The 27,706-nt window shown below is 33.7% G+C and overlaps 4 protein-coding genes and 1 pseudogene across 4 annotated transcripts; 3 read left to right on the top strand and 2 right to left on the bottom strand.

The window, feature by feature from the left end:
• Nucleotides 1-951: 951 nt before the first annotated feature.
• Nucleotides 952-6,307, bottom strand: LOC114388211 (annotated as a pseudogene).
• On the top strand, nucleotides 6,285-9,055 carry LOC114388127 (protein Mo25-like). Its single transcript, XM_028348457.1, has 4 exons — nucleotides 6,285-6,383; nucleotides 6,761-6,859; nucleotides 8,493-8,595; nucleotides 8,733-9,055. The coding sequence occupies exons 1-4, from the start codon at nucleotides 6,285-6,287 to the stop codon at nucleotides 8,801-8,803; spliced, it is 372 nt and encodes a 123-aa protein (XP_028204258.1). The 3' UTR covers nucleotides 8,804-9,055.
• A 1,524-nt stretch (nucleotides 9,056-10,579) lies between these two features.
• LOC114388405 (BSD domain-containing protein 1-like) lies at nucleotides 10,580-12,486 on the top strand. The gene has a single exon (XM_028348882.1). It carries the CDS (start codon nucleotides 10,837-10,839, stop codon nucleotides 12,250-12,252), a length of 1,416 nt encoding a protein of 471 aa, XP_028204683.1. The 5' UTR covers nucleotides 10,580-10,836; the 3' UTR covers nucleotides 12,253-12,486.
• Nucleotides 12,487-15,469: 2,983 nt separating this feature from the next.
• On the bottom strand, nucleotides 15,470-17,135 carry LOC114388479 (BI1-like protein). Its single transcript, XM_028348987.1, has 4 exons — nucleotides 16,803-17,135; nucleotides 16,515-16,628; nucleotides 16,266-16,423; nucleotides 15,470-15,969 (listed from the first exon to the last, which is right to left on the bottom strand). The coding sequence occupies exons 1-4, from the start codon at nucleotides 17,062-17,064 to the stop codon at nucleotides 15,763-15,765; spliced, it is 741 nt and encodes a 246-aa protein (XP_028204788.1). The 5' UTR covers nucleotides 17,065-17,135; the 3' UTR covers nucleotides 15,470-15,762.
• A 3,970-nt stretch (nucleotides 17,136-21,105) lies between these two features.
• Nucleotides 21,106-24,307, top strand: LOC114388425 (protein FAR1-RELATED SEQUENCE 7-like). The gene is made up of 2 exons (XM_028348915.1): nucleotides 21,106-21,364; nucleotides 21,645-24,307. Exon 2 carries the CDS (start codon nucleotides 21,852-21,854, stop codon nucleotides 24,138-24,140), a length of 2,289 nt encoding a protein of 762 aa, XP_028204716.1. The 5' UTR covers nucleotides 21,106-21,364; nucleotides 21,645-21,851; the 3' UTR covers nucleotides 24,141-24,307.
• The last annotated feature ends 3,399 nt before the right edge of the window (nucleotides 24,308-27,706 follow it).

The following is a 27,706-nucleotide window of genomic DNA, read 5'->3' on the forward strand; positions in this document are numbered from 1 at the left end:
TTGGCTAACCTTCCACTTCTCAACAAGAACTTTTTTATGTTAGGGCAGCTAGAAACCACAGTGGTTACTCCAACTGAAGTTATACCATAGCAATAAACCATGTGGCATGATTCAAGCATTATCTTTTTACAGGACGGGCTAACCCAACATCTGTTAAAGCTATATCAACCAAATTCTGCCGTTGTACATAGCAACAAATTGAACAAATTATAAAAAAAAAAGAAGAAACGCATTGCAAGTTGTCATTTGTAAACTTGTCATCATTGTAACCATGATTTTTTTTTTTTCACAGAAAAGAGGGTGAGATAAAGTGGAGGTGTGGGAGGGTGGAGGATATCAAAATCAGATACAAAATTTTAAAAAAATGTAACAAGAATCTTTAAAGAATCCAGAAGACATTAAACTATAGTGAAGATGCTCACCTCAAAAGAAAGAGGAAATCAAAACGAAATAAAATGTGTAGGAATAGAAAATGTTATTATTATTAGTAATAATTAATAATTAATTTACTAATCAGTAATTCTGTTTCTACAACATTATTGAAGTAAAGTAACCTCCGTCACTTCAGAGAACATTCATTCATGCTAATATACATTCTAAAGGGTTTTGGTATTGAGATGTCTCCTTTACAAGCTAATAAAATATGCATGATAAGTAAAATAAAAATGATAAAGGCTATAATAAACTAAATAAAAACTACATTGCTTTGCTTTGGGTATAAAAAAAGAGACGTCAGTACACACCTGCAGTACTTTCACGTCCAAATAAAAGAGTTGAGGGCACCCCCTTGCAATGGCTATCACACCATTTATACTAAAAATCAATACAAGGTAAATTGTTGCTTAAAATGGAAGAGAAGCACTGAACTAGGACACAACTAACTTACACAATTGGCATAATAAAGGCATAATTATGCCATCTTTTAAAAGCTACAAAAAACCTGAAAGATAATGGCATATAACCACTGCTCAGAATTCATTGAATCAATTATGATAAAATGCAGTGTATCCCTTCTATCAGAACAACCTGATATTTGTTGGCTTAAAAGCCCAGAGAAAAAAAATAAAAGTGGTCATCCGATTATCAAGGAATCTTAAAGAAAGCACTACAAAAGGAGGTGACAAAGCAACAAAAGAAATTCTTGATAGACTTCCAACAAAAGATAATCTTAATAAAAGAAATGCCATTGGGGAGGAGCAAAGTTTATTGTGCCCGTTTTTCCAATTTGAAGATGAAACTTGCTCCCATATCCTTTTCACTTGCCCAAAGGTGGATAGAATATGGAAGTTGTGTTACAATTGACTAAGCTTGTCTACAGTTTGTCCAAGCAACGTCATATCTCATATATGGCAACATGATCATTTTGCAGGCAGCAGGAGGCAAAGGAAAAATGGTATGCGGAGTGGTGTGCAACTTTATGGTGCATTTGGAAAAAAAGGAATGAATGTATTTTTAATGAGGGGTCATTTGTTGAGTCGGAAGTGGTAGAGCAAGTGGAATTCATGGCATGGACTTTAGATAAAATGTAAGATTCAATCCTTTAATTATTCTCTCACACTTTGGTCTTCAAATTATGCGGCGTGCTTGAGATATTGAGGGAATTGAGTTGCAGTATGTTAAAGGTCTACGACTACGTGCTGTGGGAAGCTGGATATATGCGCTCATATTGCATGATTTATGTGTGATATGGGTAAGGAATGCAGGAATCATTTATAGCTGATGGGGAAATATATATAGATGCAGTATTAAATGCTTGGTGCTTGGTGCTTGTTGACAGAGGATGGTTAATTGTGTCCGGTTTTGGCAGCTGGTATTTATGGGTAGTTAGTGGGACATTTCAATGCTGTTGGGGTTGGTTTGGTAGCCCACGGCGGGTATGTTTTTTGTATATGGGGTTATTAACTATTTTTATTTTGAGGATGGTAAAAATAGTAAATAACCTTTTAAATGTGATCTGTTTTATAATCCTCTTGGATATGGATTTAGGTACCCCTTGTGCTTATAATCAATATATTTTCTTTTGGGAAAAATGCGTTTTAAAAACTAAGTTTTGTATTTGGAAATGTTTGACTAAAAATAAGAATGAGTTTTATTTGAATTGTGTTAAGGACGTGAAATTACTTTTGAATATGAACCCACCAAAAGAACAAACAACTATTTTAAAATATTTAAATATTAAGGACAAAATTGTAGAAGCATGCCTAATGTGTGCCAGTATTAATTCTAGTCAAAATGACTCAACACAGTTATCCTAGGTTACGAGGTGCAGAATGCATTTTGAAAGTGAGTGAGACATCCAAAATAAAAACATCAATTTGAAGCCAAAAATGGAATTACACATACAGAATGGCGTTTTCTCACAGAAAACCAAACGTGAAATGCAGACAATACCTTATAACAGAGACGGATATAAAGTTTCTTTAGATTCCTACAGCCAATAGCTATGCCACACATGGCTTCATTTCCAATGTTTGAGCAATCTACCAAGTGAAGCGCTTGCAAGAATTTGCATCCCTGTCCAACCTGGAGAAGGCCAGCATCACCAATTCTTTGGTAGTAAAGCAACGCTAACTCAGAGAGATGTCTATGCAATAGAAAGCTAAGATTAGCATCACTAATGAAAGCGAATGGGAAAATCTAACATTAAGAAATTTGGACATCAAATATTTGTCAATATCATTAGCTAATATTCAAATACATGGCCATAGCATGAATATGTTTCTGTCACATTTATGTTTGGCCCAACTTTCTTTGTTGGCTTAAAAGCTAATTCAAATTTAAAGATAAAAAATAAAGGCTTTAAAAATTAAGTATTTTAACTTAAAAATTACTTTCAAAATAAAAGCTTCATTTCAGTGTTCCACACTGACTAGTTCAAGATGAGAGGAAAGAGAGGCTGAGGTATGCAGGTTATTTTTCAAAGCTACTTCAGTTAGCTTTTTCAATAAAGCTACTTTTTCCTGGCTTTTCTTTTATAAAAATTAAGCTCTTAAATTTTGAAGAGCTTTTCTTAAAATGTATTTGAAGCATCTTCTCCTTTAAAGAAGAAATGCAAGAAAAGAAACTGGACCAAACATTGCCTTAATCTTTTTTCTTTTAGAAGTTAAAAACCTTTAAGTGGTGTTTGTAAAAAGATTGATAAGAATAAGATGGATGATAAGATAAACTAAGAAGTTCAAACAAGCTTGATAACTAAAATACACAAATCAAATCCCCAAGGTCTAGTCAAAACAATTTTTAATGATGTCTTAACATGCTGGTGTGAATTTTAGCCAAATATTCAAAAGCATGTGGTTCAACGAGTATAGTGTCTTACACCAAAGTGAGACTCTTAGCATCACCAACAGTGTTCAGAGAAAAGGTTGTTAGAAGTAATCTTCATGTTCACATTCTTTGCATCAGAAAAGGGCTGTTACTAGTACCAACAGGGCACACAACAATGTCAATAGGAACAGTCTCTCCTGTTGACATTGAGTTTGGGAGATGTAGATATGTGTGATGTATATATATTTTTTATCATTTGTTTTTGCAGCTTACACATGGAATACGTAATAAGCTTTTAAGAATTCATGTACAAGTACAACAATATAGGTTGATAAGAATATAGGCATGCAGTTACACAGGCACACAACAATGTCCCTGTTCACATGGAGTTTGTGAGAGGTAGAAATGTGTGATGATGTTTTTGCATCTTACACTAGAAAAAAATACTTAATCAGATTTTAAGAATGCATGTACAGCAACATAGGTGGATAACGATATATGCATACAGTTACACACAAACACGCGTGCATAAAAACACAGAAAAACAAAAATGCATGTAAGGAAAAGCAAGACACCACAAGATTAATTAATTATCATCACAGATGTTGGATAGAGAAACATAAAATTCATTGTGTTTCTTCTTTCCAGAGCAGTTATCCCATTCCATGTGCTGATTCTTTCTTAAATGTGGAGTTTGTTGCATAAAAGAGTTGTGCATCTATAACATTTTGAGACAATTTGGCATAAAGAAAAACGTACTGGCAAGATTTTCCAACTGATTCTTGCCCCAAAGCTCCAATATTGTGGCATCCATTCACTTCAAGATGAGTAAGTTCCTTGCAGCCAGTAGCAATTTCTTCCAAACCCTTGTCACTTTAGAAAATAACAATCACTTAAAGTCAAGTTCTTTAACTTCTTACATCCATTCCCAATAGCACACAAACCCCTGGATGTAGACATTATTAAAAAAAAGTATTACTAACTAAAAAAAATTGAAAGAATTATTATCAGAATGCAAAATTAATAGTTAGAGACATGAAAAACATTGTGTCCATATGTACACAAAAAAAAGGTTGCACCCTTAAGGATCATGTAAAAGGAAAATTAAAAAAAAAATTACAAAAGCAATCAAGTCTCACCCCACTACATAGGTTTGACAAAATGGATCAATTGATGTCATTGGACCTTATCAAAAAACAGAATTTTAAAAAGATTAAAAAAATTTGAATGGCTCTTTTGAACTGATAAATTCTACAAATGGTTGATCAAAGTCAGAAAATAAGATAAATATGAATTTGTACTATGCCCAGTGCATGTGTTTGTTTGTGAATTCAACTATTCAAGCGTAGTCAAATGAAACAAATCTTAAAAAGCAATGATGAGAAAGAAGCTCACTTATCAGTAAATCTCTGAAAACTATATAGAGCCAATAACTCCAAAGACAAACACCTAGCGCCTACAACTTTCAGAACATCATCTGTAAGATTAATACATTGCAGCTTTAGAACTTTCAAATGAGGGCATCCTTTAATCACAGAAAGCACCCCTTTATTATGGATGAACTCAGAGTCCAATGACAAGGTCTCAAGGGATCTGCAGTGTGATCCCACAACTTCCATTGAAACGTCAGTTATTTTGGCACAAGCTGCTACTCCAAGAGATTTTAATGCATTTCCCACACCCAATGCTAATTCAACCAAACCAATATCATTCAAGCCTTCACAGAAACGCAGATTCAGATCTTCAAGTTGTTTGCAACACTGTCCAACAGCAGCCAGACCTTGATCTCCAACATAGCAACCCTAAAGGAAAATCTCATTGATTAAAATGATGAATATGCATAACGCATGCCAAACTACTCATTGAGTTATATCTATTGATAGAGCAGCAAGGGCAAAGATGCACTAATAGGATAAAAGGATATTGACATCTCAAGTTCCAATGCTTCACAAGACAAATTGAGTTTGCAAAAGCATCCATATTGCTTCAAATTGAAACTTTTTCAAGCCAAATGTAAGTTGGCAAACATACTTGTAAAAAACCCAAACGTATAACCAAACTGAGTTTAGTTCACCCAAGTTAAAGGAGGCCAAACGCTAAACCAAACATAGCCTAAACCTTCATTTCAAACTTCAAAGCATACACTTACATACTTAGATTATTATTACTACATCCGTTCCTTTTTTTATAAGAAAAATGTTATGGTGTAATTTCAAGCTATAGTGTAGTATTATTATTGAAAAGATAAGCAACTTCACTGATGTAATTTCACAACAAGGCTAGAAAACACTACGTTCCAAGTAAACGAAATGTTGTAAAAACACACAGTCAACAGCTTCAAACCAAATAGATAAACACAACAAAACAATTGCAACAGCAAACCAAAATTGAATTAGCTAGAGAACTAAAAAAACAAATGCCTGCATGTCTAAGGATTTCAAAGAAGTGCATTTCCTTGCTAGCGATGACAACCCCTCGCTAGTGACGTTTGAACAGAATATTAACCTCAGCTTCTCGAGCTTGGGAAAGCCTTCGGCGAGAGCAGTCAAACCTGAATCAGATATACAGAGTGAATCCAAATCGCTCTGGTCAGAGGCAGAGCCGTGTTTATCATTCACGTAGTGCAGCTTCACCGAGGAATTGCCGCTCGCGCGTCTTCTCCCCTGCGAGAAACGAAGGGAAAGAAACAATTAGACAGAGAAATTAAGGAACAGAGAACAGAGAGAGAAATCTGGGAGTGAAGTAAGGGAAATTAGAGCTTACGAGGTGAGCGGGGATTGAAACAGAGAGGCGCTCATCGATGTGAACGGTGGTGACGTTGGAGAAACGCGCGGCGAGGAGATGGCGGCGCGTGTGAAGCGCTCGAGGCGGAGCCACCGCGTGCAGACGAGGGAGCCGGCGTCGCGGCTCGACTTCGAGTCCAGGCGGCGGAAGATCTCGATGAGTAGCTCGTCGGGGATCAGCGTGTTGATCCAATCGTGGCCTCGCATCGAATTGAATCGAATCGCTTCCAAATTCCAATGCTTCAGATTCAGATTTTGCCAAAACGAGCGTTTCCAGGTCGAGGTTGCATCAAGCGGCAGAAGAGCAGAAAAGAAAAGCAGATCCAATTGCGTAAGGTACGGTTTGATATGTTACCGCCTTTCCTTATCTGTGGGTGACATTTCGCCGGTTCCTTTTCCCCTGCCTCTCCGTTTTGAATATTTTTATATTTATATTCATACTGTGATCGATTACAATAAAATAAATAAATTTTCAATTTATAAATTTGACTATTCATGGAGAGGTAGATTGTTCAGCAAAACTACTTTCTACTTTTGAATTATAAATTTCAGTTCCCAGTTCTTTGATCTATATGAGAAATTCTTGACATCTCCTAATTATGTCACAAGGAGGCAGTCTTTGAAGGTTTGTTCTGGCAACAATTTTCGACGTTTTTGTTTCCCGGTCTTATTTTTATTTGTGATTTTAACAATTAGATTTCTATGAATTTTAGCTTCTCTCGGAATTTCTTTTGGAATCTCCTAATTCTCAGATAATGAAACAGTTCATCTTAGAAGTTCGATACTTGAAAGTCATGATGACATTGCTGAGGGTATAACTTCTCATAACCCTGTGTAATTGTTTGATATTCTCCTTTCTACCCATGACTAATGGGCATGCTCACATGATATGCTCAGTTTATGCGTTTACTTGCTACGCTATTCCTGATATATGCCATATGCTATGCACAACTGAACATTTTCCTTGTTTCTGTTAAGTGTTGTATAGCTTGGTTTCTCTGTTAGCTGCAATTTGCACATATAGTGAAGAGTATTTTATCTTATAGCTCTGTTTTACTGTTTTTTGTTTTTTATCACTACCATAACAACCAATTGCATGTAATTTCCTCAGTTCCAATTTTCTGCGGTATGCTTTATCTCAAATGATTTATCAAGTAGAGAAACACTGTTTGAACAAATTTTGTTTTGATAATTCATGGTTTTTAAGATGATTTCATAGTTGATTAACAACATCTGGTCAGTTTGGTTATATGTAATGCAGTAATATTATTAGTGTGAAAATTGAGATATACACCTGGGTGTGTTAAATAGTGGCCGTGGCGGAATGGTGTGGAGGATTTTTTGCCAACTGTCATAGGCAATTTGTGAAGGGAGGCCCACCATAAGGTGCAATGGTGTGTTTATATGGCGGAGTTTTGGCCTTCCGGATGTTCTGTCATCTGCCATTGAAAACACTGACACCTGTACATCATTACCACTAGAAATCACAAATATAAGTGTTTATGGATGTTCGATGGTAATGACTACTTGGCAATGGAGTGCCAATGAAAGTTAAAAGGTGAGGGTAATGCACAATCCAAGAGAAAGCGGAACTAGCACCTATTTAGTAGATGGTGGTGAAAATTTTCCAAAGGTGGTTGGTTCATGTGAGAAAAGGACTAATAAAGGCTTCAGTGAGAAAAGTGGACTAAATGGAATATTGTTCGCTTAAAAGGGGTAGATGAAGATTTGGTGGGTGGGTGGGGAGCAGTAAACACAAACCCAGGTCTAACCATAGAGCCAAGTGTCAATTGATTTGTGTAACTTACTTCACCTATTAGGATAAAGTGTGGTTGTGGTTGTTATTGTACACTACCTGCTTGGCATGCTAAGCACTAAACAGCCAATGCTATTATTAATCTTTAATGCAATGATGAACATCTGGAGCTATATTATGCATGTTTTTTCAAGTTTCCTTAAAAATCATTGCTTTTGTTTTTTTTACCTTATCTTTCTATCTTCTGCTAACTGTGTTTATTTGTAATATTTGGGGTTGAGCAGGATTCAAGTAAAAATATTCAGTTATCAGCTTTCCACATTTTCAAGGAATTTTCCTCTTCATGCTTTTAAGTTATGCAATGAGCTTATCCTTTAGTGGATGTAAGGATTCAAACCAGATCATGCCTGCTAATATATCGTAAATGGGGCTATTCAACCCTCTTTGTAAAGTTTGGCATCCGTTGAGAACTGGAGAATCTTGTATTTTTACCATGTTAGTAGCAATGCTTTGGGAATTTGGTTGATGGCAGATTACATAAATATATTGTCTGTACATTTAATCTAGTTGACAAAGGTTTTATGTTCTTTTTTTTTCTGAAGAAATATACACTACAACATAAGATTTTGTTGTGGAGAACTGGAGATGATTATGTATTTGTTTTGATCTTTTCTCACATGTTTATTCAGGTTTTCATTGCTAATCCTAATAAGCCTCGAGAAGTAAAAATTATTTTGTCGAAAAACCAGGAGAAGCCACTAGAATTGCTTCATAATCTGTCCCCAGGAAAAGGTTATAACACTTTCAGTAATTGCTTGATTTGAAACCTACGATTACATAATGTTGTTCTGAATTTCCATTCAGTTTCTGAACACCTAAATCAAAGTGTTCACCTTTAAGTCACGGGTATGAGCTCTTTCACCTTTCAGGTTCAGAAGATGAACAATTTGAGGAGGGAAAGGAGTTTATCATCAAGGAAATTGAAAGACTATCGAGCTAAGTTTTTTTTTCCTACTGCAGCTGTGTGATTTTGTAACAAGTCCTTTTGTGACCTGTATATCCAAAGCTAATTTTCATGTTGCTGTTTATAGGCAACTTAAGGTCCATGAGTTTATGTGGACAAGACACCAACTATGTGTTTGTAAAACAAACTGAGTTAAAATTATCGAGCTTTCATACTGGTATAGTGAAGATGCCATTGGGAATGATTGACTGCACATGAGTTCACATTCTTCTCATCATTTTCAGTTCTCTTTACAAAATCTAGCACCCTTCATGAGGTACATCAAAGCATTTTGTGAGAAGTTTTAACAAATATAGATTTGATATGACAATTACCAAACTAGGATATAATTTATGTTAAGGTAAGTTGTGCTTGCGGATGAAATACGATAGAGAAGATAAAGTCGTACAAGTAATTAAAGTATGTATTATATCCCAACCATGATTAGTGTATTTTTATTATTTTTTAAGGATAAAGTATATTTTTTTACCCTTTAAATTTTTTTGAAATGTTGGTTTTTTTAATGTGTTTTTAATCCTAATCCTTATATTTAGTAAAAGTGATATAATTTTAGTTTTTTTATTGGGGACTAAAAAATGTGTTTTTGGGTGAATGTAAGACTAAAATTGTATTAAATTTTTATTAGGACTAAATCTAACATTTCAAGATATTTTTTTCATGGAACATTTCAAGATATTTGAGAATAAAAATATATTTAAATTTTTTAAAATAACAAAGGTAAGTTATATATCTCATTAAAAAAATGAAAGTCGTCTCTCTCGTACTATATGATATATCTATCTACTTTTCAACCCACATAATCCATTGAATGATAAATTCGATACTGTTTAATAGCATTGATAGTTACTTAAATTGGATGAGAATGACAACTAAAAGGTCGTTATCAACATTTGTACTACTACTTTTTGTTCAGAACCTAACATAATCAGCAATTTCAAGGTTATGTATTTTTCATAAATTTGTGTCAGTTATAAAAAAAATAAAAAGTTGTGTAAGTAAAAACATGAATATGAGGAACCTTAAGTTGTATTCATAGTTATATATTGATTGTTCTTGATATTGATTCCTATTGATTGATATTCATAGTTATACTGAATTTACTTGCATCGTTTCCAACGATTAAACTAACATTAAGATCTAACAACATTTTAAAATAGTTGTGCGAGAACATCATAAATGTGCAAATCATATATTCGATATTCAACATACATTTTTAATTTTAATTTGAAAATATGTGACTTGAATATTCCATATTCGACTTTAAATGCATACAAAATATTTACATGCTATGTATTTAAAAAATTTCAAATCCTTAATTTACTATTCCTTTTATTTCAAATAGATTGATTTTAACATTAAAAAAATTGTTTCAATTTTTAATGAAGTATTATAATTTTTATCCAAATAAAAAATAAATTTTAAAATAATTAATAATATATTTATAGCAATTGTGAAGATATTAAGGATATTTTAGTAAAAATATACTAATTAGCTTGTTTATTGTTTTTCTTAATTTGTGTGGAAAAAAATTTGAACATAAAAAAATTTGAAATGAAGAGAGTATTTTCATTAATTTTATAGAATTCTCATTTTAACTTTTGACTTTATAAAAGTATTATTTATGTTTTCATCAATGTTTCATTCAATAAGAATATTTAGTCTACCATAACAGAACACAAAATCCTGGTAATGAAGTGATTTAGTGACGCAGCACCTAAACTAAAAAGGAGAGGTTTGAAATGGAAGATAACATTGCACAAGATGGAAAATTTGAATTGATTGAATATATTGGATGGATGTGATGCGATGGACGTGAATGCGATTCCATTTAGATTCACATGCATCATATCACATCATATTATAAATCCACAATCATATGCCGTTGCCATACATACACATCCATCCGCCAATTTTTTCTTCCACCGACCATCGTTACCATGCGCAAAATCCAGAGTTCATAAACCCTTTTTAGTTTCCTCCAAATCCAAACACCGCTTAACCGCGCCGCCATGAACTTCTTAAAGTCCGTCTTCGCTGACGAGCCCAACTCGCCGCCGGCCGTATCGGACAGCCCCGATCCGCCTCCGAGCGACGCCGCGTGGAGCTTCGGTGGCCTCATCCAAACTCTCGCCTCGAAATCCGAATCCGTCCTCGAGAACTACCGTCGCGATCTCGAGGAATTCGGGTCCGGTTTGAGGAAGGAGACGGCGGTGATCCGCGAAGCCGCCTCACGCGCCGTCCAGGAGCTGCCGGCGTCGCTCGACGTCGGCGCGTCGGTGGCGCAGGAGTCGCTCGAATCCGTCGGCCAAGCCATCGACGACATCGGCATCACCGTTTGGAACTCGACAGCGCAGATTATCTCTCACGGTAGGGACTCTCTCTTAGCCTCTGATTTCGATTCCGATTCTTTCGATTCGAACAATTACGATAATAGCAATGCTAGCAAGAAACTGTTGAGCGGTAGTGGTAGCAGTGATCGTGGTTTGGATTTGAAACGGTATAGTAGGTTTGATACGCTGGTGGGTGCGCTTCAGTGTGATGTGAATACCTATTTGGCAGAGCCTGAGGATTTGGGGAATTTCAATGAGTGGAAATTAGGGTTTGAGTTGGATGAGAAGAAGGAGGAGATTCGGAATTTGATTGAAGAGAATGAAGTTGTTGATGAGATTTATGAGAAGGTTGTTCCTAGTAGGATTGATGATGAGGGTTTCTGGAGCAGGTATTTTTATAGACTTGATAAGCTGAGGCAAGCCGAGGATGCAAGGGCTAAGCTCGTGAAGCGCGCACTTTCTGGGGATGAAGAGGAGGATTTGAGCTGGGATTTCGATGATGATGGCAATGATGGGTATGAGCCTTTAGGTAATAACAGTAGGGTTTCAGGGGTGAAGGAGGGAAATTCTGGTTACATTGTCGCGGATGGTGGCAGTGTTGAGAACGTTCAGGCTGGAAAGAAGGATTCAGAGATAGAGGGTGATGCGAAGATTGTTGATAATGTTCAGGTTGTGAAGAAGGATTTGGAGATAGAGGAAGATGAGACGGGTGTTGCTGCTTCTGAATCTAAAACTGATGTTGATGATAAGTCGGAGAATGTGGCATCTAATGTTCCTGAGAATGTAAGTATCAGTGGGGATAAGTTGGATGCCAAATATGAAGAAAAAGAGGCATCAGAAGGGAAGATAGATAATGATAACAATGGATCGTGCAAAGACAGTGATATTTCAGTTGTTTCAAGCCAGCCTTCAATGCCTGGGGAAGAAGACATTGGCTGGGATGAAATTGAAGATATTGAAAGCAATGATGAGAGTAAAGGGGATGGTGTTGGGTCCGCAAGTAGGATTGATTTGCGGAAGAGGTTGAGTGTGGCAGACCAAGATGAGGATCTTAGTTGGGATATTGAAGATGATGATGATGTGGCTGTCAAATAATGAGCAGATTGTGGATTCAGATCATCGGTGCTTTAATTACTAAACACGAATTACTTATTTAGTGTATAATTCTTTCTTATAAATTAACAATGTAAATAAATTGTTTTTTTATGTCTTATACAAGCTTAATTTGTAAGTTATTGTGGATTCTTCATCCCCTTTGAGGAAGGTTCTTGCACCATATTCGGTGTATCTTTTTTACAGGAAGGCATGTTCAGTTATTTGCATTTGCTATTTTATTAGGATTGCATAATCATGTCATATGGAGCCACCTTATTACTGATATATCTGTTCCAGCATCGATTCCTCAAATGCAATTACTTACATATGAATTGAGAGCTGCACTTCAGTATGAATTTGTTTAGTAATACTAAGCTGACAGCATCTTGTAATTATTTGCATTTACATAAACATGGTAGATGGTATGCAATGGGGTAAGCTGTAAGCCTTTTCTCTCCCTAACATTGCATACTTAAACATGAAACAGCCAGACAGCTGACAATAGGATCCTTTTATTCAGTCTTATAATTAAATGAACGTTTGTATTATTTGTTACAGTAGACATCTCCAAAGGTTACCACATTAACTAATTTAGAAAACTAATTTTTAAATTGAATTAATGCCTGCCTAAAAAATGGATATTTTGTGTTGTTATCTTCAATCCGATCTTACCATATCGTTTAAACATGACTTAGCGGATAGAGGTTGTTTTGAAATATTTCTTTTGCATAAAAGAACTTTGTTAGTTTTGCTGTTTCAATATATGCTGTAAGGAATTTGTTAAATCCTAGGAGACCTGAGCACCATGAGAATAATTCTTTTGAGAATAATATCAAGTCTCACCTCACAAACTCTTCTGTTCGTGAACAATCCAATTTGTGAGTTCATAACTAGTAATTTATAACTCATTCATTCCATATCAATAATCTTCAGGACTTAACTCTTAATCATAAATTGAAGGGTAAAAAAAACTTAAGTTGTATAATGAACAAGTTTCCTAAGCCAAAAAGCTTTCTAGAAAATGTTTGCGATGTAAGTTTTGCATATTTAGAGTTAATGGTAATAGTTGTTTGCATGCCATCTCTTAAGGTCATTGCCTTTTATTATCCTTGGTTTTAAATAATGTGTGGAGAGAGCTCTAAGATTTGAAGAAGTCGCTTTAAGATTTTTCTTTTGCTTTCTATTATGCGTATTTCAAGGGAACCCAACAATTTAAATTGGTTTGGATCGGGTGATTTTGCACCCCAATCTTCCTATTAGAGGGTTGAGCTGCTCTCTTTAACGATTTTGTATTCCTTATTGAACTTTGAATATCAGATTAATATCTTGGTGATCTTCTGCGACAGAAACCGTACTTGAAAACAATAAAGTATTTGTTCTTGTTTGTAGAGCAATCATTATCCATGATACAGGGTTTGTGATAAACTGATAATATCCATAATAGGAGTAAATCTTTTTTCTTCTACAGTAACTAGTTCTCACGAGTATTGTACGTCTTGCAATGGTTTATAGACCTTTTTACAAGCTTTTCTCCTTTCCGTGAGAATTGTTTTGTAATTAACATGCTAATTGATGTGATGAAAAATATATGACGACTTGGATGAATAATTATAAAAATATTGTCTCATGAGTGTGTCTCACTTCGTATCCCACCAATAAAAATATAAAAATATGTCATGTCATTTAGAACATCTACCTAGACTTCTTAACACCCTTACTCTGTTAACCCTACTTTTCCATTAGTTATTATTGTTTCAACATTGTACGGTTTCAACGCCATTGGTGTCCGTTTTCTTCCATCATCATCATGACATCACAAAATCTGATTAAAAGAATATCTCATCGCAAAATTGCCTTGCATTCCCAACAAGAATAAAATAGAGCACCTAATTGTTTCAATGCTAGGAAATATCAACACACCTATTCCCAATTACACCTATTCAAAGCCTTGAAACCCTTCAAGAATTTTCCAATTAAGCTGAAAATAAAACATGTAATTGTTTCAACGCAAACAAAGCAAGATTTTGATTTCTTGTTATCGTTTCAACGTTAACACTTTATTGTTTCCTTGTGAACACATGAAATTTAGAGTGTAGAAATTATTGGCACTTGAATGGAATGCCCGAAAAAATTTAAGAATCGACGCAACGTTGTACTGTGCTATATTTATTTCTTACGCTCAACAATCTCAACTTCTATGGAGCAGCCAAAAAAAATTGTTCATTCGTGTACTGAACCATCTTCAACAATAATATTTTTGTTCAATCATGTAAATGGTTGGATGGGTCTCCGATGGTTCGTTCCTCTAGGTGCCGCTAGGTGCAATTTGATAAGGACAATATGGGAAAAGTGAGAAGTCTAGGTGGATATTTGAAATGACATGTTTTTATTGGTGAGATATGAAGTGAAACACACTCATGGGACAGGTGATTTGAATAGCCTTTCCTTTGAGCATTTTCTAGTGAAGATTCCCCTACGTACATTTTGCAACACAGGAAGAGTGTACGTAGTAGCATTATTGGGTGTTCCAAGTTACTTTGTACTAGAAGCTCTATTTTTGGCTGAAAAAACGTGAAAATGTATGTGGCATGGTTCTTGTTACAGAAATTATATGTTGGTTAACTATAATTCAATCTTAGAAAACTTGATCTGTAGTTTGAAGGTTCACAGTGAATTAAATTTTGCAATGGATAAATAGGAAAGTAACCATCAGCACAAACTTCTGTAATCTGTAGGGAGATTAATCCAAAAACAACTTGTATTATTTTCCAATATTTGCTTGTTATATTGGCCAAACATTCAATACGCACAAAACTTAAGCAGTTGACTGCCCAAATTCATGTTTCAAGTTAGAGAAATGCTAAAAACATACACTGTGACACGACTTCCAACGCACTTTTTCTTATTGGGCAAAATTTATATAGATTTCACTAAACATGGGGTCTCATGTCTCATTCTCTACTTATTTGATCTCATTCCCAAACTAGTGGAATACACGAGTTCCATTCAACCGGAGAGATTACGAGTGTATTGAAAAAAGTGTTAAAGAATGTATTGCTAACACTCATTGAAGATATGCAATTTGACATTGTGTACTACCCTGAGCAAAATTAGAGAGAACACTACAGAGTTATCATCCACATTGTACCTAAAGTCTGTACAGCAAATCATTCCAAGTTATAATTCTACATGATACCAACAACATCACAATATCAGGTGGCGGTATAACAAATTAACAATTCAATTACTCTATACATACTGCATTAAATTGATAGACAACTCACTTCAAACAAAGCAAGAAGAAAATATTTCGCAAGGGAGATTCTTATATCATGCATACATACAATTGTAAAGCTTTAAATTTCATGTCATTAAAAGTATCATCATAAGCTGTAAAGGAGTACAAGAGAAGCACAGATATTTCACAATACTTCCCCTACGGTATACTATAAAGAAGCAACATAGTCTTTTGAATTTGATTCATAACTCAACCTCTCAACCTCAAGATGACTAATTATTTGCTTCCCGGAGGATCCTCAAGATGGAAAGGAAGAGGTTGAGTATGTCAAGATAAAGAGTGACGGAGGCTCCAATGTACTCATCATAAGTGAAGCGCTTGATCAGGTTGTCAGTGTCGTATACAATATAGCCAGAGAAAATCATAGCACCAATTGCACCATAGATAGCATGGGCAGTAGGTCCAAGAGGGAAGAACATCTGCACCAAACCACAGCAAGTATTAAGCAAGAGGAAAGTTGCAAGCAAAACATCCACCATATACATACATAGTGCACTCAAGGTTTTGGACCGTGATTTGGACTGAAGCATCAAGATTTTTTAACTATCCGCGATCCCAATTGGGACCGCATTTGTCTACGATTTTCTGAGATATCGAAAAATGCGACAAAACCGCAACACAACCAATATTTAAAACATTGAGTGCACTCATCATGAAATTTACAAACTAAAGATAAAAAAAAAAATGATTAGTTATGAGGAAATAAGAGAGGGACCTGCATCATGCCAGTGAGGATGAGAGTAAAGAGGGAGGTGAACAACACTGGGCCAAGGAAGCTAAAATCCTTGCCCTTCTTGGACGCCCAAAAGGCATAGCCGGTAAGAGATGAAACCACAGCGGAGGTCAAAATCAAGGCCTCAAGCACAATTTTCCCTGCATTTCACATTCATTTCAGATCAACAATTTAAAAACCCTTCATTTAAACTCTTTGAATTTCTACAAATCGGAAAAATAAAAAACGAACCGTCGGTGTTGGCGCAAGTGACTCCGACGGTGGAGCTGATAGACACGGTGAAGAGTGCAAGCAAGATGTAATTATGAGGATGCTTCTGCTGGTACTTCAACAGGGGAATCAAAACTGAAAAGTATTCAGATTCCTAATAAGAGATCTATAAAATTGTTCTACTCTAAAAATTCCTACATTGCTTAGAAAACCGAGAAAAAGGGAAATTTATAAACAGCGCCTCCTAAGAGGGGACTTTTTTAAAGGAGATGGGAACAAAATGAATAAAATAAGAAATGAGAGACGTACAGATGAAAGGAAGGAAGAGGAGGATGAGGAGGAGGGTGGAATTGCCCTTGAGGAGGTCATTGATTGGAGTATAGAAAACGGTGGTGACAGAGACGAGGGTGGTGAGGACGATCTGGGCGGAGAGGATGCCGTAGACCTTGCGGATGAAGCCCCATCGGAGCTGGTTCTCGCCGACGCTCAGCCCTGGGTAGAGGGTTTCCCCTGATTCGAGGTCGAATTCCTCGGTCTTCGCTCGAGTGTATAGCTGCTGCGGCTCAAACATCTTTTCTCTTCTCTTTGATCTCTTCCTATGGAATGGGACCAACCAACCCTTCTTCTTCTTCTTCTTCTTCTTCTTGTGTTTTCATTTTGATCCAAAGTTTCATTTATGGGTTATCGCTCTTTGCTATTCTCACACCGCGCTTGTTTAAGAATGGTCACAGGCATCGCAATGACGTCGGATTGCAAATTGGGTCCCTTCCTTCCCTCACGATAATCGAACATTTTGCAAATTAGGATTTTTATTTTCTCTTTAGTAAATAGTAAAATTTATCTTCATGATGTCATCAGAAATTTCTTAAAAGATTAAAAATATAATTTTAATATTTATAAAAAATGCCAGTGATTAAATTTATATAACTATTTAATTTCATAATAAATTATATATTTATCATCAATTTAATATTAAATTATCAAATTTAAAAATCAATTTACATTAAATTATTTATAGAATTAATTTATCATATTTTTTATACATTCAAAAATTAAATTTATATTTTTTTTATTTTTTTATGATCAATTTATCAATCTCTTATATTTTTATATTTTTAGTGATAATTTTTTTTATATTTCTTTTATTTTCCTAAATTGTCCCATAAGCCGTATTGACTAAAAAAAGGGGAAAGTCTTTTATGTATTCTCCATTTTACGTCATTGAAATCAAGAAATTTGTCGGTTGTCCCGTCCTCCCAGCAGCATCAACTTGTGAATTAGTAAGAAAAAATTTCAATCAACATGAGAAATACAGTACTATCTAATTATCTAATTATGATATAAAAAATGAGAAATATTATATTTTCTGTTAATTTTTTAATATTTTATAAATAAAATATTAAATAAAAAAGTAAATATATTATTTGATATTTTGAAAACAACAAAAACTAATAAAATGTTAAATCAAAAAGTAAATATATTTAATGTTTTGAAAATAAAAAAACATTAAATATTATTATATTTTTGTAATTTTTTTATAATCACCGTAATTTGGATATTTAACCAGAAAAATTAGTATTAAGAATTTTTTCTCCAAAAGAAAAACGTAGCTGTCATGTTTTAAATGTTAGGTTTGATTTGGAGATTTAAGCAACAATGAAGTTGCACATTCGGATTAAACAAAATCCGGGCTTGTCCATTAATGGAAAGAAAGTATTGAAAATGGAGCAATGAATGGTTGCAGGTAGAGCCATTGTGAGTTGAGAAGTTGCTATATATTTTTCCAAGTCAACAAGTTTTGCATGTTTTTATTGAGTAAATAATGGTCAAAGAAATACAAGATGATATTGAATTATTGATAGTTGTTGACCTGTAATATCAACAGAAAGAAAAATATTAATAATATATATTTTCACATACATTTTACTGAGTAAAATATAATATTGACTCTATTAATTAAAAATGAATTAAAATTACTGAATACATCACTTTTTATCTAGAACTTTCAGTAAAAAAAATTATCTCAAATTATACGTTAATGCCAGTGTCACTAAGAAAATGTGAACTTAATTTTTTTAATTTTAAAATTACTATAAATTAAAGATTAAAATAACTCAAAGGTTAAAGTAATGGTGTAAAAACGTACAACTATATTTACATTTACATATGAAAGAATAATATATTTAATGAAAGAATAATATATTTAATGAGATAATTTGTGTTTAATTTTTTTATATGTAAATTTTTTTGGATTAATGATAATTACACATTATAGATAAAATTAATATTCAATTCAGTGAGTCAGAAGATATTCATGATATGTGATCAAGGTTGGGACAAAAAATATAAAGATTAAAATAAATCTTGACACCAAGTAAATTTTATTTCCCAAGGAGAAAAACATAAATAGATACAAAGAGAAATAGGGGTGCATGTTCTATGTTTAATTGAGAGAAAAAATGAAAAAAATGAGAGAAAAAAATGTTAACTTTTAAAAAATTTATTTTCTTCTGCTTTTTCTTAAATTCAAATTTCAAATTCTTCTTTCTTTCACTTTTTCTCCCATATCAAATACAAGTTGAAAAAGAAGTAGGGAAAAAGAGAGGGAGAGGGAAGGATATAGAAAGAAGTCAAGTTTTCTTAAAAGCTCCTTCACTGTTTGTTTTTAAATGATTGTTTTCCTTTAATTTTTAAGCGCTTTTTCAAAATACATTTGATCCTATTATTCCTTCTAAGAAGAAAATAAAAAATATTAGATCAGACACTACCTAAATCTTACTTTTTATTAAACACATCAATTTTTTGTCTGTCAAGCTTAATGGATTAGTTTGTTTAAACATATTTATTTAAATAAATTGTTATTTTAATAAAAAAATTATTTCCTTAGGTGTGATTGTCTAAACTGTTTTGCTTTAAAAAAATAATTTTCTATTTATTGTAAAAAATAAATCTTATATGTTTCTTTAAAAAAATATTTATAGAGAAAAACACTTATTTTAAAAAAATTTAAAATTTAAACAAACTCATTTCTTACTTGTTTCATCATTGCTTAATTGGCACAACAATTAGATATATGTTTATATTTTTTTTCTAGTACTATGCAGTATATTTTTTTTCTTTACAAATCATAGGTATTATCCATTGAAAGTGATAAAGATCTTCTTTTAAATATTTAATATAATTATATATTTAAAATTTAAATTCAAAATCATTAATTAAGTTAGAATAACTTAATATCAATTGATTCACACGTTTCATATTACTTTTCAATTTATTCTGTGTATTAATATTTTTCATTCACTTTGTTTTCTTAATACTTTGAACATTATTTATATAATGAAAAATTATGTTTATTAAAAAAGTTGATAATTTTACCGTACATGACAATCTAATGGATTAATAATAATATAGAAATGGTCAATTGTCAATGCATCATAGTTATATTAGAAAGAAAGAAAAAAAATGCTCTTAAAATTGTATAAATTTAAATTAATTCATAAATTTTTTATATTATCATCTACTAATAAAATATCATATAACATAAAATTATTGAATTTTATAATAAATATTTTATAATTCAACTCTATTTGATTCACAATGTAAAAAAAACTTTATATAAATTTTCTATTATTAAAATAAAATTCATGTAATAAAACAAACCATATATATATAATTAGAAATTTTCAATATGTTTATTATTTAAGTTTGTTTTGAGTTTTTTTTATTAAAATATGTTGAAAGTTTATAATAATTACTGGTATATAAGTTCTTTAAAAAAAATTATTCGACGTTCTGTAAAATTAAAATTTAATATCACGTCATATTTTTTTAGAGATTATATATTAAAAATATATAATATATAATTTTTTCAGTTAATTTCATTATTATCAAATCATAAAGCATTATTAATATAATTTTGTTAAAATGGACAAACTTATCAAAAACAGTACTCTCTGAATATGATATCTGAGTGCATATCTTTTTTTTTCTCTCTGTGTGAAATTTTTGGACTATGATGACAGATGTTGGGCAGTTGCTTCCTACATTTCCCAAGTTGCTTTTTCTACTCTTTTCGGATTGTATTTTGATCTTTTGGATTGATCATTCTAAAAGCCCAAAAAGAGAAATAGCCCAAATGTTGGAGTTTATTGGCAGAAATAGGTCAGGTAGCTTGGCAGGAACCTATGGCCTAGTTTATATTAGACCAGGTCAATTCAGACTTTTCAGAAAATAGGTTAATTTTTTTTTATAAAACCTACTTAGTTAAACAAATCAAGTCATAAGCCATGCAAAAAGTCTTTAAAGTTCAATAGACCGACTTATTTTAAAAAGTTATAAATAATTATTAATTGTTAGTATTATTATTATAATATTAAATTTGTTATAATTTATTTAAATCTTATATTTTTTTTAAATGTTAATGTTGTTGATCTAATAAAAAAATAAAGTTAAAATTTATAATTAAATTTATTAAAAAATAAACTTAGGTCTTATTTAAATGTTTTATTGTAAAATATATTTTTAAATAAAACAAAAAATATTTATATCTATAAAATATCATATAGATATTTTGACCTAATAAAAGAGATGATATAATGTTTTTGTGCGGATAAAGAGTTTTAATGAAGACTAAAGTAATTTCTAGGAGGACTGATGCATAAACACAAATGGTATGGTATTCCGATCCGGATCCGGACTCTAATTATTTCAGAATCCTACACTGCCAACGCCAAACTCACGACAACACATTCACCGTTTTCTCTATCTTCTCTTTTTAAATTCCTTCCTTTTCCTTTTGATTCTGCTTTTCTAATCGTCGTTCCAATTTCACAGTTTTCTATATCTCCCAACCAATCCATCAATGCTTCAAGGTAAATTTTGTTTTTGAAACCCTAGCTTCTTGATTTATTTCCTGCTGCGTTGACTTTCGGTGTTTTTTTATGATTTCGCTCAAAACTTCAATTTACTTCAAACGATTGTTTTTTATTAGTTACACCTCTAGATTATTATATTTATATCTTGTCAAATTGTATGCTCACCGAGAAAATGGGGAAAATGTGCCTGAAGAGTTAGGATAGGGATGATTACATTTTTAAGTAAGGTCATAGCTGTGTTGAAGTTTGTATCTTATGCCAAGTATGTATATTTCAGTTATTACAGGAATATGTGCCTTCGCCTTAGCACATGGAACTGGAATGTGCTTCTGCTTGACTTGAAAGAGGGAGGTGGAAGAAAAGAAAAGTCTATAGATAACTTCCTAAAAGCCTGGAAGAGTTTGAAACATTGCAGTTTTCGCCTAGAAATTTTCTCCATTGTCCATATGGATTATTAGAATTTAATGGATAAGAACTTGGGACCATGATTGTGAATGAGCATTCTGTTGGTACTGAACTGGCAATGAATAATGCTAGTGTGGAGGAGGAAATAGATTTCTCTTGTGACCCATACATAGGGTTAGAATTTGATACAGCAGACGAAGCACTTAAGTTTTACACTTCATATGCCAATCGAACAGGGTTTAAAGTTCGGATTGGTCAGCTTTATCGATCAAGAACTGATGGGTCAGTTTCTTCTCGAAGATTTGTGTGCTCGAAGGAGGGACATCAACTCAGTTCAAGAACAGACTGTCCAGCATTCATAAGGGTGCAAATAAATGGTTCTGGAAAGTGGGTGGTTGATCATTTTCACAAGGACCATAATCACAATCTTGAAATCAGTGGTGAAAATTGCTCTCCAACGTTGCAACAGAAGGGTGCTGGTGCTACGGTTATCAACTCTCTTACTGAGTTTCCTCGCAGGCCAAGGAGGAAATTGCTTGAAGAAGCCAATGATGAGTCCTCTTGTCCCTTCGGCATTATTGATTTCAAGCGTCTGAGAAAGGAAGAACTTGAAGGGCAGTCCAGGACTGAACCATATGTGGGTCAAGAGTTCATTTCACCTGACGAAGCCTACCAATTTTATCATGCATATGCAGCGCATTTGGGTTTTGGAGTTCGAATCGGTCAATTGTTTCGTTCTAAGAATGATGGGTTGATCACATCCCGCAGATTTGTTTGCTCTAAAGAGGGGTTCCAGCACCCTTTAAGAGTTGGCTGTGGGGCTTATTTAAGGATTAAGAGACAGCCATCGGGAAAGTGGACAGTGGACCGCCTCCGAAAAGATCATAACCATGATCTGGACTCTGAAAAGGAGGGCAGGGCAAAAAGTCTTCCTGCTTCTAATATTTTGGCTGAAGAGGTAGATACTGGATTGGTAAATTATGACTTATTTAGAAGAGATAACTACCCTGTCCCTAGAGGAGGTAGGCAAAATCACATTAGAAGTGAGTGGTATGGCATTCTTTTAGAATATTTTCAATCAAGACAAGCAGAAGATACTGGATTCTTTTATGCTGTGGAAGTTGACTATGGTAATTGCATGAACATATTTTGGGCAGATGGAAGATCTAGATATTCATGTAGTCAGTTTGGTGATGTCCTTGTCTTAGACACATCATACCGAAAAACTGTCTATTTGGTACCATTTGCTACTTTTGTTGGAGTCAACCATCACAAGCAACCTGTGCTTCTTGGATGTGCTCTAATTGCTGATGAGTCTGAAGAATCTTTCACTTGGTTGTTTCAGACATGGCTCAGGGCAATGTCTGGCCGGCTGCCTCTGACAGTTATCGCAGATCAAGACATTGCAATCCAGAGGGCAATAGCAAAAGTCTTTCCTGTAACCCATCATCGCTTTTCTTTGTGGCAAATTAAGGCAAAGGAACAAGAGAACATGGGTCTGATGGGTAATGACTTCACAAAAGATTACGAAAATTGTGTTTACCAGAGTCAGACAGTTGATGAATTTGATGCCACATGGAATGTCGTACTCAACAAATATGGATTGAAGGACAATGCTTGGCTAAAAGAAATGTATGAGAAGCGTGAATCTTGGGTTCCATTATATTTAAAGGGCACATTTTTTGCTGGCATTCCCATGAATGAAAGCCTTGATTCATTCTTTGGTGCACTTTTAAATGCCCAGACACCTCTCATGGAGTTCATTCCTCGATATGAAAGAGGTCTCGAGCAACGCCGTGAAGAAGAAAGAAAAGAGGATTTTAATACTTCTAATTTTCAACCGATTTTGCAAACTAAAGAACCAGTGGAAGAACAATTTAGAAAGCTTTACACTCTTACTGTTTTCAAAATATTTCAAAAAGAGCTTTTGCAGTGCTTTAGCTATCTTGGGTTTAAAATATTTGAGGAAGGGGGACTGAGCAGATATATGGTGCGTAGATGTGGAAATGATATGGAGAAGCATGTAGTTACATTTAATGCATCAAATATCAGCATTAGTTGTAGCTGTCAGATGTTTGAATATGAAGGTGTTCTTTGTAGACACGTGTTGAGGGTTTTCCAGATATTGCAATTAAGAGAAGTTCCTTGTCGCTACATCTTACACCGATGGACAAGAAATACCGAGGATGGTGTTTTTCCTGACATGGAATCATGGAGTAGCTCTCAGGAACTAAAAAATTTGATGCTATGGAGTCTAAGAGAAACTGCATCTAAATACATAGATGCTGGTGCAACATCCATTGAAAAGTATAAACTTGCCTATGAAATTTTGCGCGAGGGTGGGAGAAAGCTTTGTTGGCACAGGTGAATATTCTGTGAGGTTGTGCATACATAGTTGTACAATTATTTTTTGTAGCTTTAACTGTTTTCTTGGTGGCATTTTAGCTCTTCTAATCAAATACCTACATTTTTCATCCGACTTAGTATTTCTACATTTCTAAGTTATGGCATGGTTCAGATTGCTGGTTCTACTAATCATTGACATATTCACTGAAGATTGCTTGCTCCGTAGATGGAGTGGTTGAAACCAGTTTAAGTAGGCCTAGAAACAGAAACCTGTGCTCGTGATAATGAGCGACGTTGATTTCATCTTAATTGAGTATTTAACGAAGTTGCACCAGCCATTTCTGTTGCTGGGTTTCATCGTAATAAAAATCAGATTGGTTTTCCAGTCAGCAACATCTTTTTTAGGGTGGATCTATTGTCCTCCTAACTCTTTGCAATCATCTTCTCTGTCCGTATGATTTTTTTTCCTATATTAAAAACATAGTAAAGGAAAACGGGGGTTGAGTGGGTATGATGATGTGAAGTCAAACTGATTACTTCCGTACCATTTTCCCCCATCCTTGAGCTTGAAATCAGATTTCACGGTGGTTTCTGTGTTTGTACATGTTTTGATTAAAATATGCAAATTGAGTTTGAATGAATTTTATTTTGTAAACTGTGTTTGCAAAAACAACCTTTCCTTTCATAACAAAATTGAAGCAAAACTCAGTTTATAATCACTCAACTGAAAATTAACCAGATTTTTTCAGTTTTACTTCTTAAACGTATGTTAAAGCCTATCAGCTAAAATCAAGCAAGTCCTTTGAAAGCCAAGCATGCCCATTTAACCTTCAAACTAAATCTAATTTGACAGTTTGTAATGCGAGACAAACATGCAATCGACTACAGCAGTTTAGTCTACAGAAAGAGAAACATGTCACACTTGAGAATAGTTCTCTAAATTCAGATCTTAGCAGTCCTCCTACAACACAGGCATCCCCGGAATTTCCCGTTCAAACACGACGTTTTAATTGCATTGGTGAGGACACAAAGTAGTACAGGTGAATACTGAGGCAAAGCGGCAACGTGCCTCTTTTTTTTTGTTTATATGTGAGTGCCTCTATTTTTGGTTTATACGTGAATTATATGCGTCTCTTTTTGTTCCAAAAAGTATTTTAGATTAGATAGATCAGATAGAAATGAAAAAAAAAAAAAAAACTGATTCAAATTAATCTCCACTAGTTTTTATCGGGTTTTATTGCGTTCAAATTTTACAGACACTTCAAACATATTTTAGTTATAAATATTTTTTTTAGGAAAACAACAAACATCTATTATACTTTTTTTCTGTTTAGAATATGGTAATGCATGAGAAATTGGTTTATTTTGATTTTATTTTCTCTTGTACAAGCTTATTTGATGAAAAAAAATTAAGTATAATAAATTTTCAGGTCTTCTTTTAATCTATTGTTCACTAAGCTAATTGGATATAATATATATTTTTTCCCTTTTTTTTACCACCCTTAATTTCATGTATTTTCTTAACCTGATCACCAAATGATTCCCGTGAACTATAATACGTCAAGAGAGTATCTAATAATCTAAACTTACGTTGAAAAAACAGAATTAAAGAATGCATAATTAGGCAAAACAATGAACCGAGAATCTTCTTGTGTCAACACTCAACGCAATAGAGAACCTGGTTTCGAATTGGTTGGTAGCATCACTTGTTGGTTCCTTCACGTTTCTCAGAAAAGAAAAACTCTTCAGTGGATAATAGAAATCCAGAGAGCTACTGTTATATCCTCACCGTACCAATTGAATTTTGCGGCGAGTGGATAATGTAAATAAAAAGAAAACCACCGAATTCTCTATCTTTATGTTGTCTTCTTCACGCCCTCTGTTTTGTATCGCTAGGTAGCATATCATGTTTATCTTACCACACCACACACTCATGTGAAACTGCAATTAAAATCATATTTATCTAAGAGATATTTTATCTAGTGATATGACTAAAATAATGTAATTAAATGAATTTTCACTTTAAAAACTAGCTATCAGAATTTGTCATAGTAATTATTATTGTGTCTATCACATTATCCGTTACATTGAACATTAATGGGATTGCATTGCATATATTTAATTCTACAAATTTCACGCTCCAAATGTTCAGTTAGTTAGTACTAACTCAATCCCAAAATTCTTTAACTAAGAGGAATGGATGAGTTTGAATGATTCACTGCAACAAATCTCGTATAGAATGTACTTGCTTTTGGTGGACACACACTCAGCCTCATAATTGTTGACTTATGTTTCACATCACGAACCGCTATGGCGTTCTACTTTTCTAATGGGACAAATGTCTCAATTAATTTGTGGTCATAAAAAATGTCTCATTGGGAATGGAATTGGGGCTGCATCTGAGTGCTTGGTGGGTTAGAAGCCATACTTCTGCCTCCAGTGCCGCCGCCGTGCTAGAAAGCAAAGTTTGTAGTCTCTATGTTTTGTATTATAGGAGTTATGGAGGTTGTCTTCTACTTAACTATAGATTTGTTTATTTTTTTCCTCCAACTTTCTTTTAAAGTCCTCATTCTACTCTGGAACAGCAAAGAACTTAAGATGAGTGATGAGTCACTAGTATCCACTCTCAAGGGTATCCTTGTCATGTATTGTACACTTACTTCTTATCTACTATAAGATGAAGTTGCCACTACATGAAAGTGGTGGTAAGAAGATGCTTATTAATGAAAAATTACGATCAAGTGTTCAAAATGTGAGAAATTAAATGTGATTTGTATAGAGTAAACTCTAATTTTTTTCCTTAAAATTGTAAGCGTTTTTTAACTTTAAAAAAAAAATACTATTTTAGTTCCTATTTTGCAAAATATGATTCAGTTTAGTCTATTTTAGTGTAAAATGACAATAAAAATATAGTAAAAAAATTGATTTTTTTATTTGTAAAGCCAAGGAGTGAAGATTCTAGTCATTCTAGAATAAAATTGAAGAATAAAATGGCCGACACTTTCAAATACTACAATGAAAAATTATATGATACCCTCTGAGATTTAAGGATTTTGGTATTATTATTGCAAAACTATGACTTCATCTCTTCCTTTTTGTGTCTAAACTCATTAAAATATTGGCCTCAAAAAACAACTGTACCAGAATTCTTAGATTTTTTTTCTAGGTACCATGATAACTCTCCTATTAGTATATTACAATACAATCATAACTTAATCAAGAATCAGGACATGTCTGAAGAAAATCTGGATAAGGTCCACCCCAATAATGAACTATCATCTTCTAGCATGCTACAGGAGCCACAAATGTGCTTCCAGTGTTGTGCTAGAGAATCCGGTTCTTGAGTCTTTTGCTTTATTCCATTCCATATACTTTATGCCTATGGTCAAGTAGGGTATTGTTCTTTGCTACATCGGCAACGTAATAGGTTTTGGAATATAACCATTTAGAGGTATAAGTATAACCGTTTTCCGTTTTCAGTTTTTTATACTTCACTAGAAGAATGTATCCTTTTTCTCAAACGAAGTCCGTTACTTGTCCTTTTTAACTCGAGAAAGAAGTCCTTCTACTTTAAGAAATGCCAGGGAA

This window comes from Glycine soja, chromosome 15 (genome assembly GCF_004193775.1).
Source record: "Glycine soja cultivar W05 chromosome 15, ASM419377v2, whole genome shotgun sequence".
Lineage (NCBI taxonomy): Eukaryota > Viridiplantae > Streptophyta > Magnoliopsida > Fabales > Fabaceae > Glycine > Glycine soja.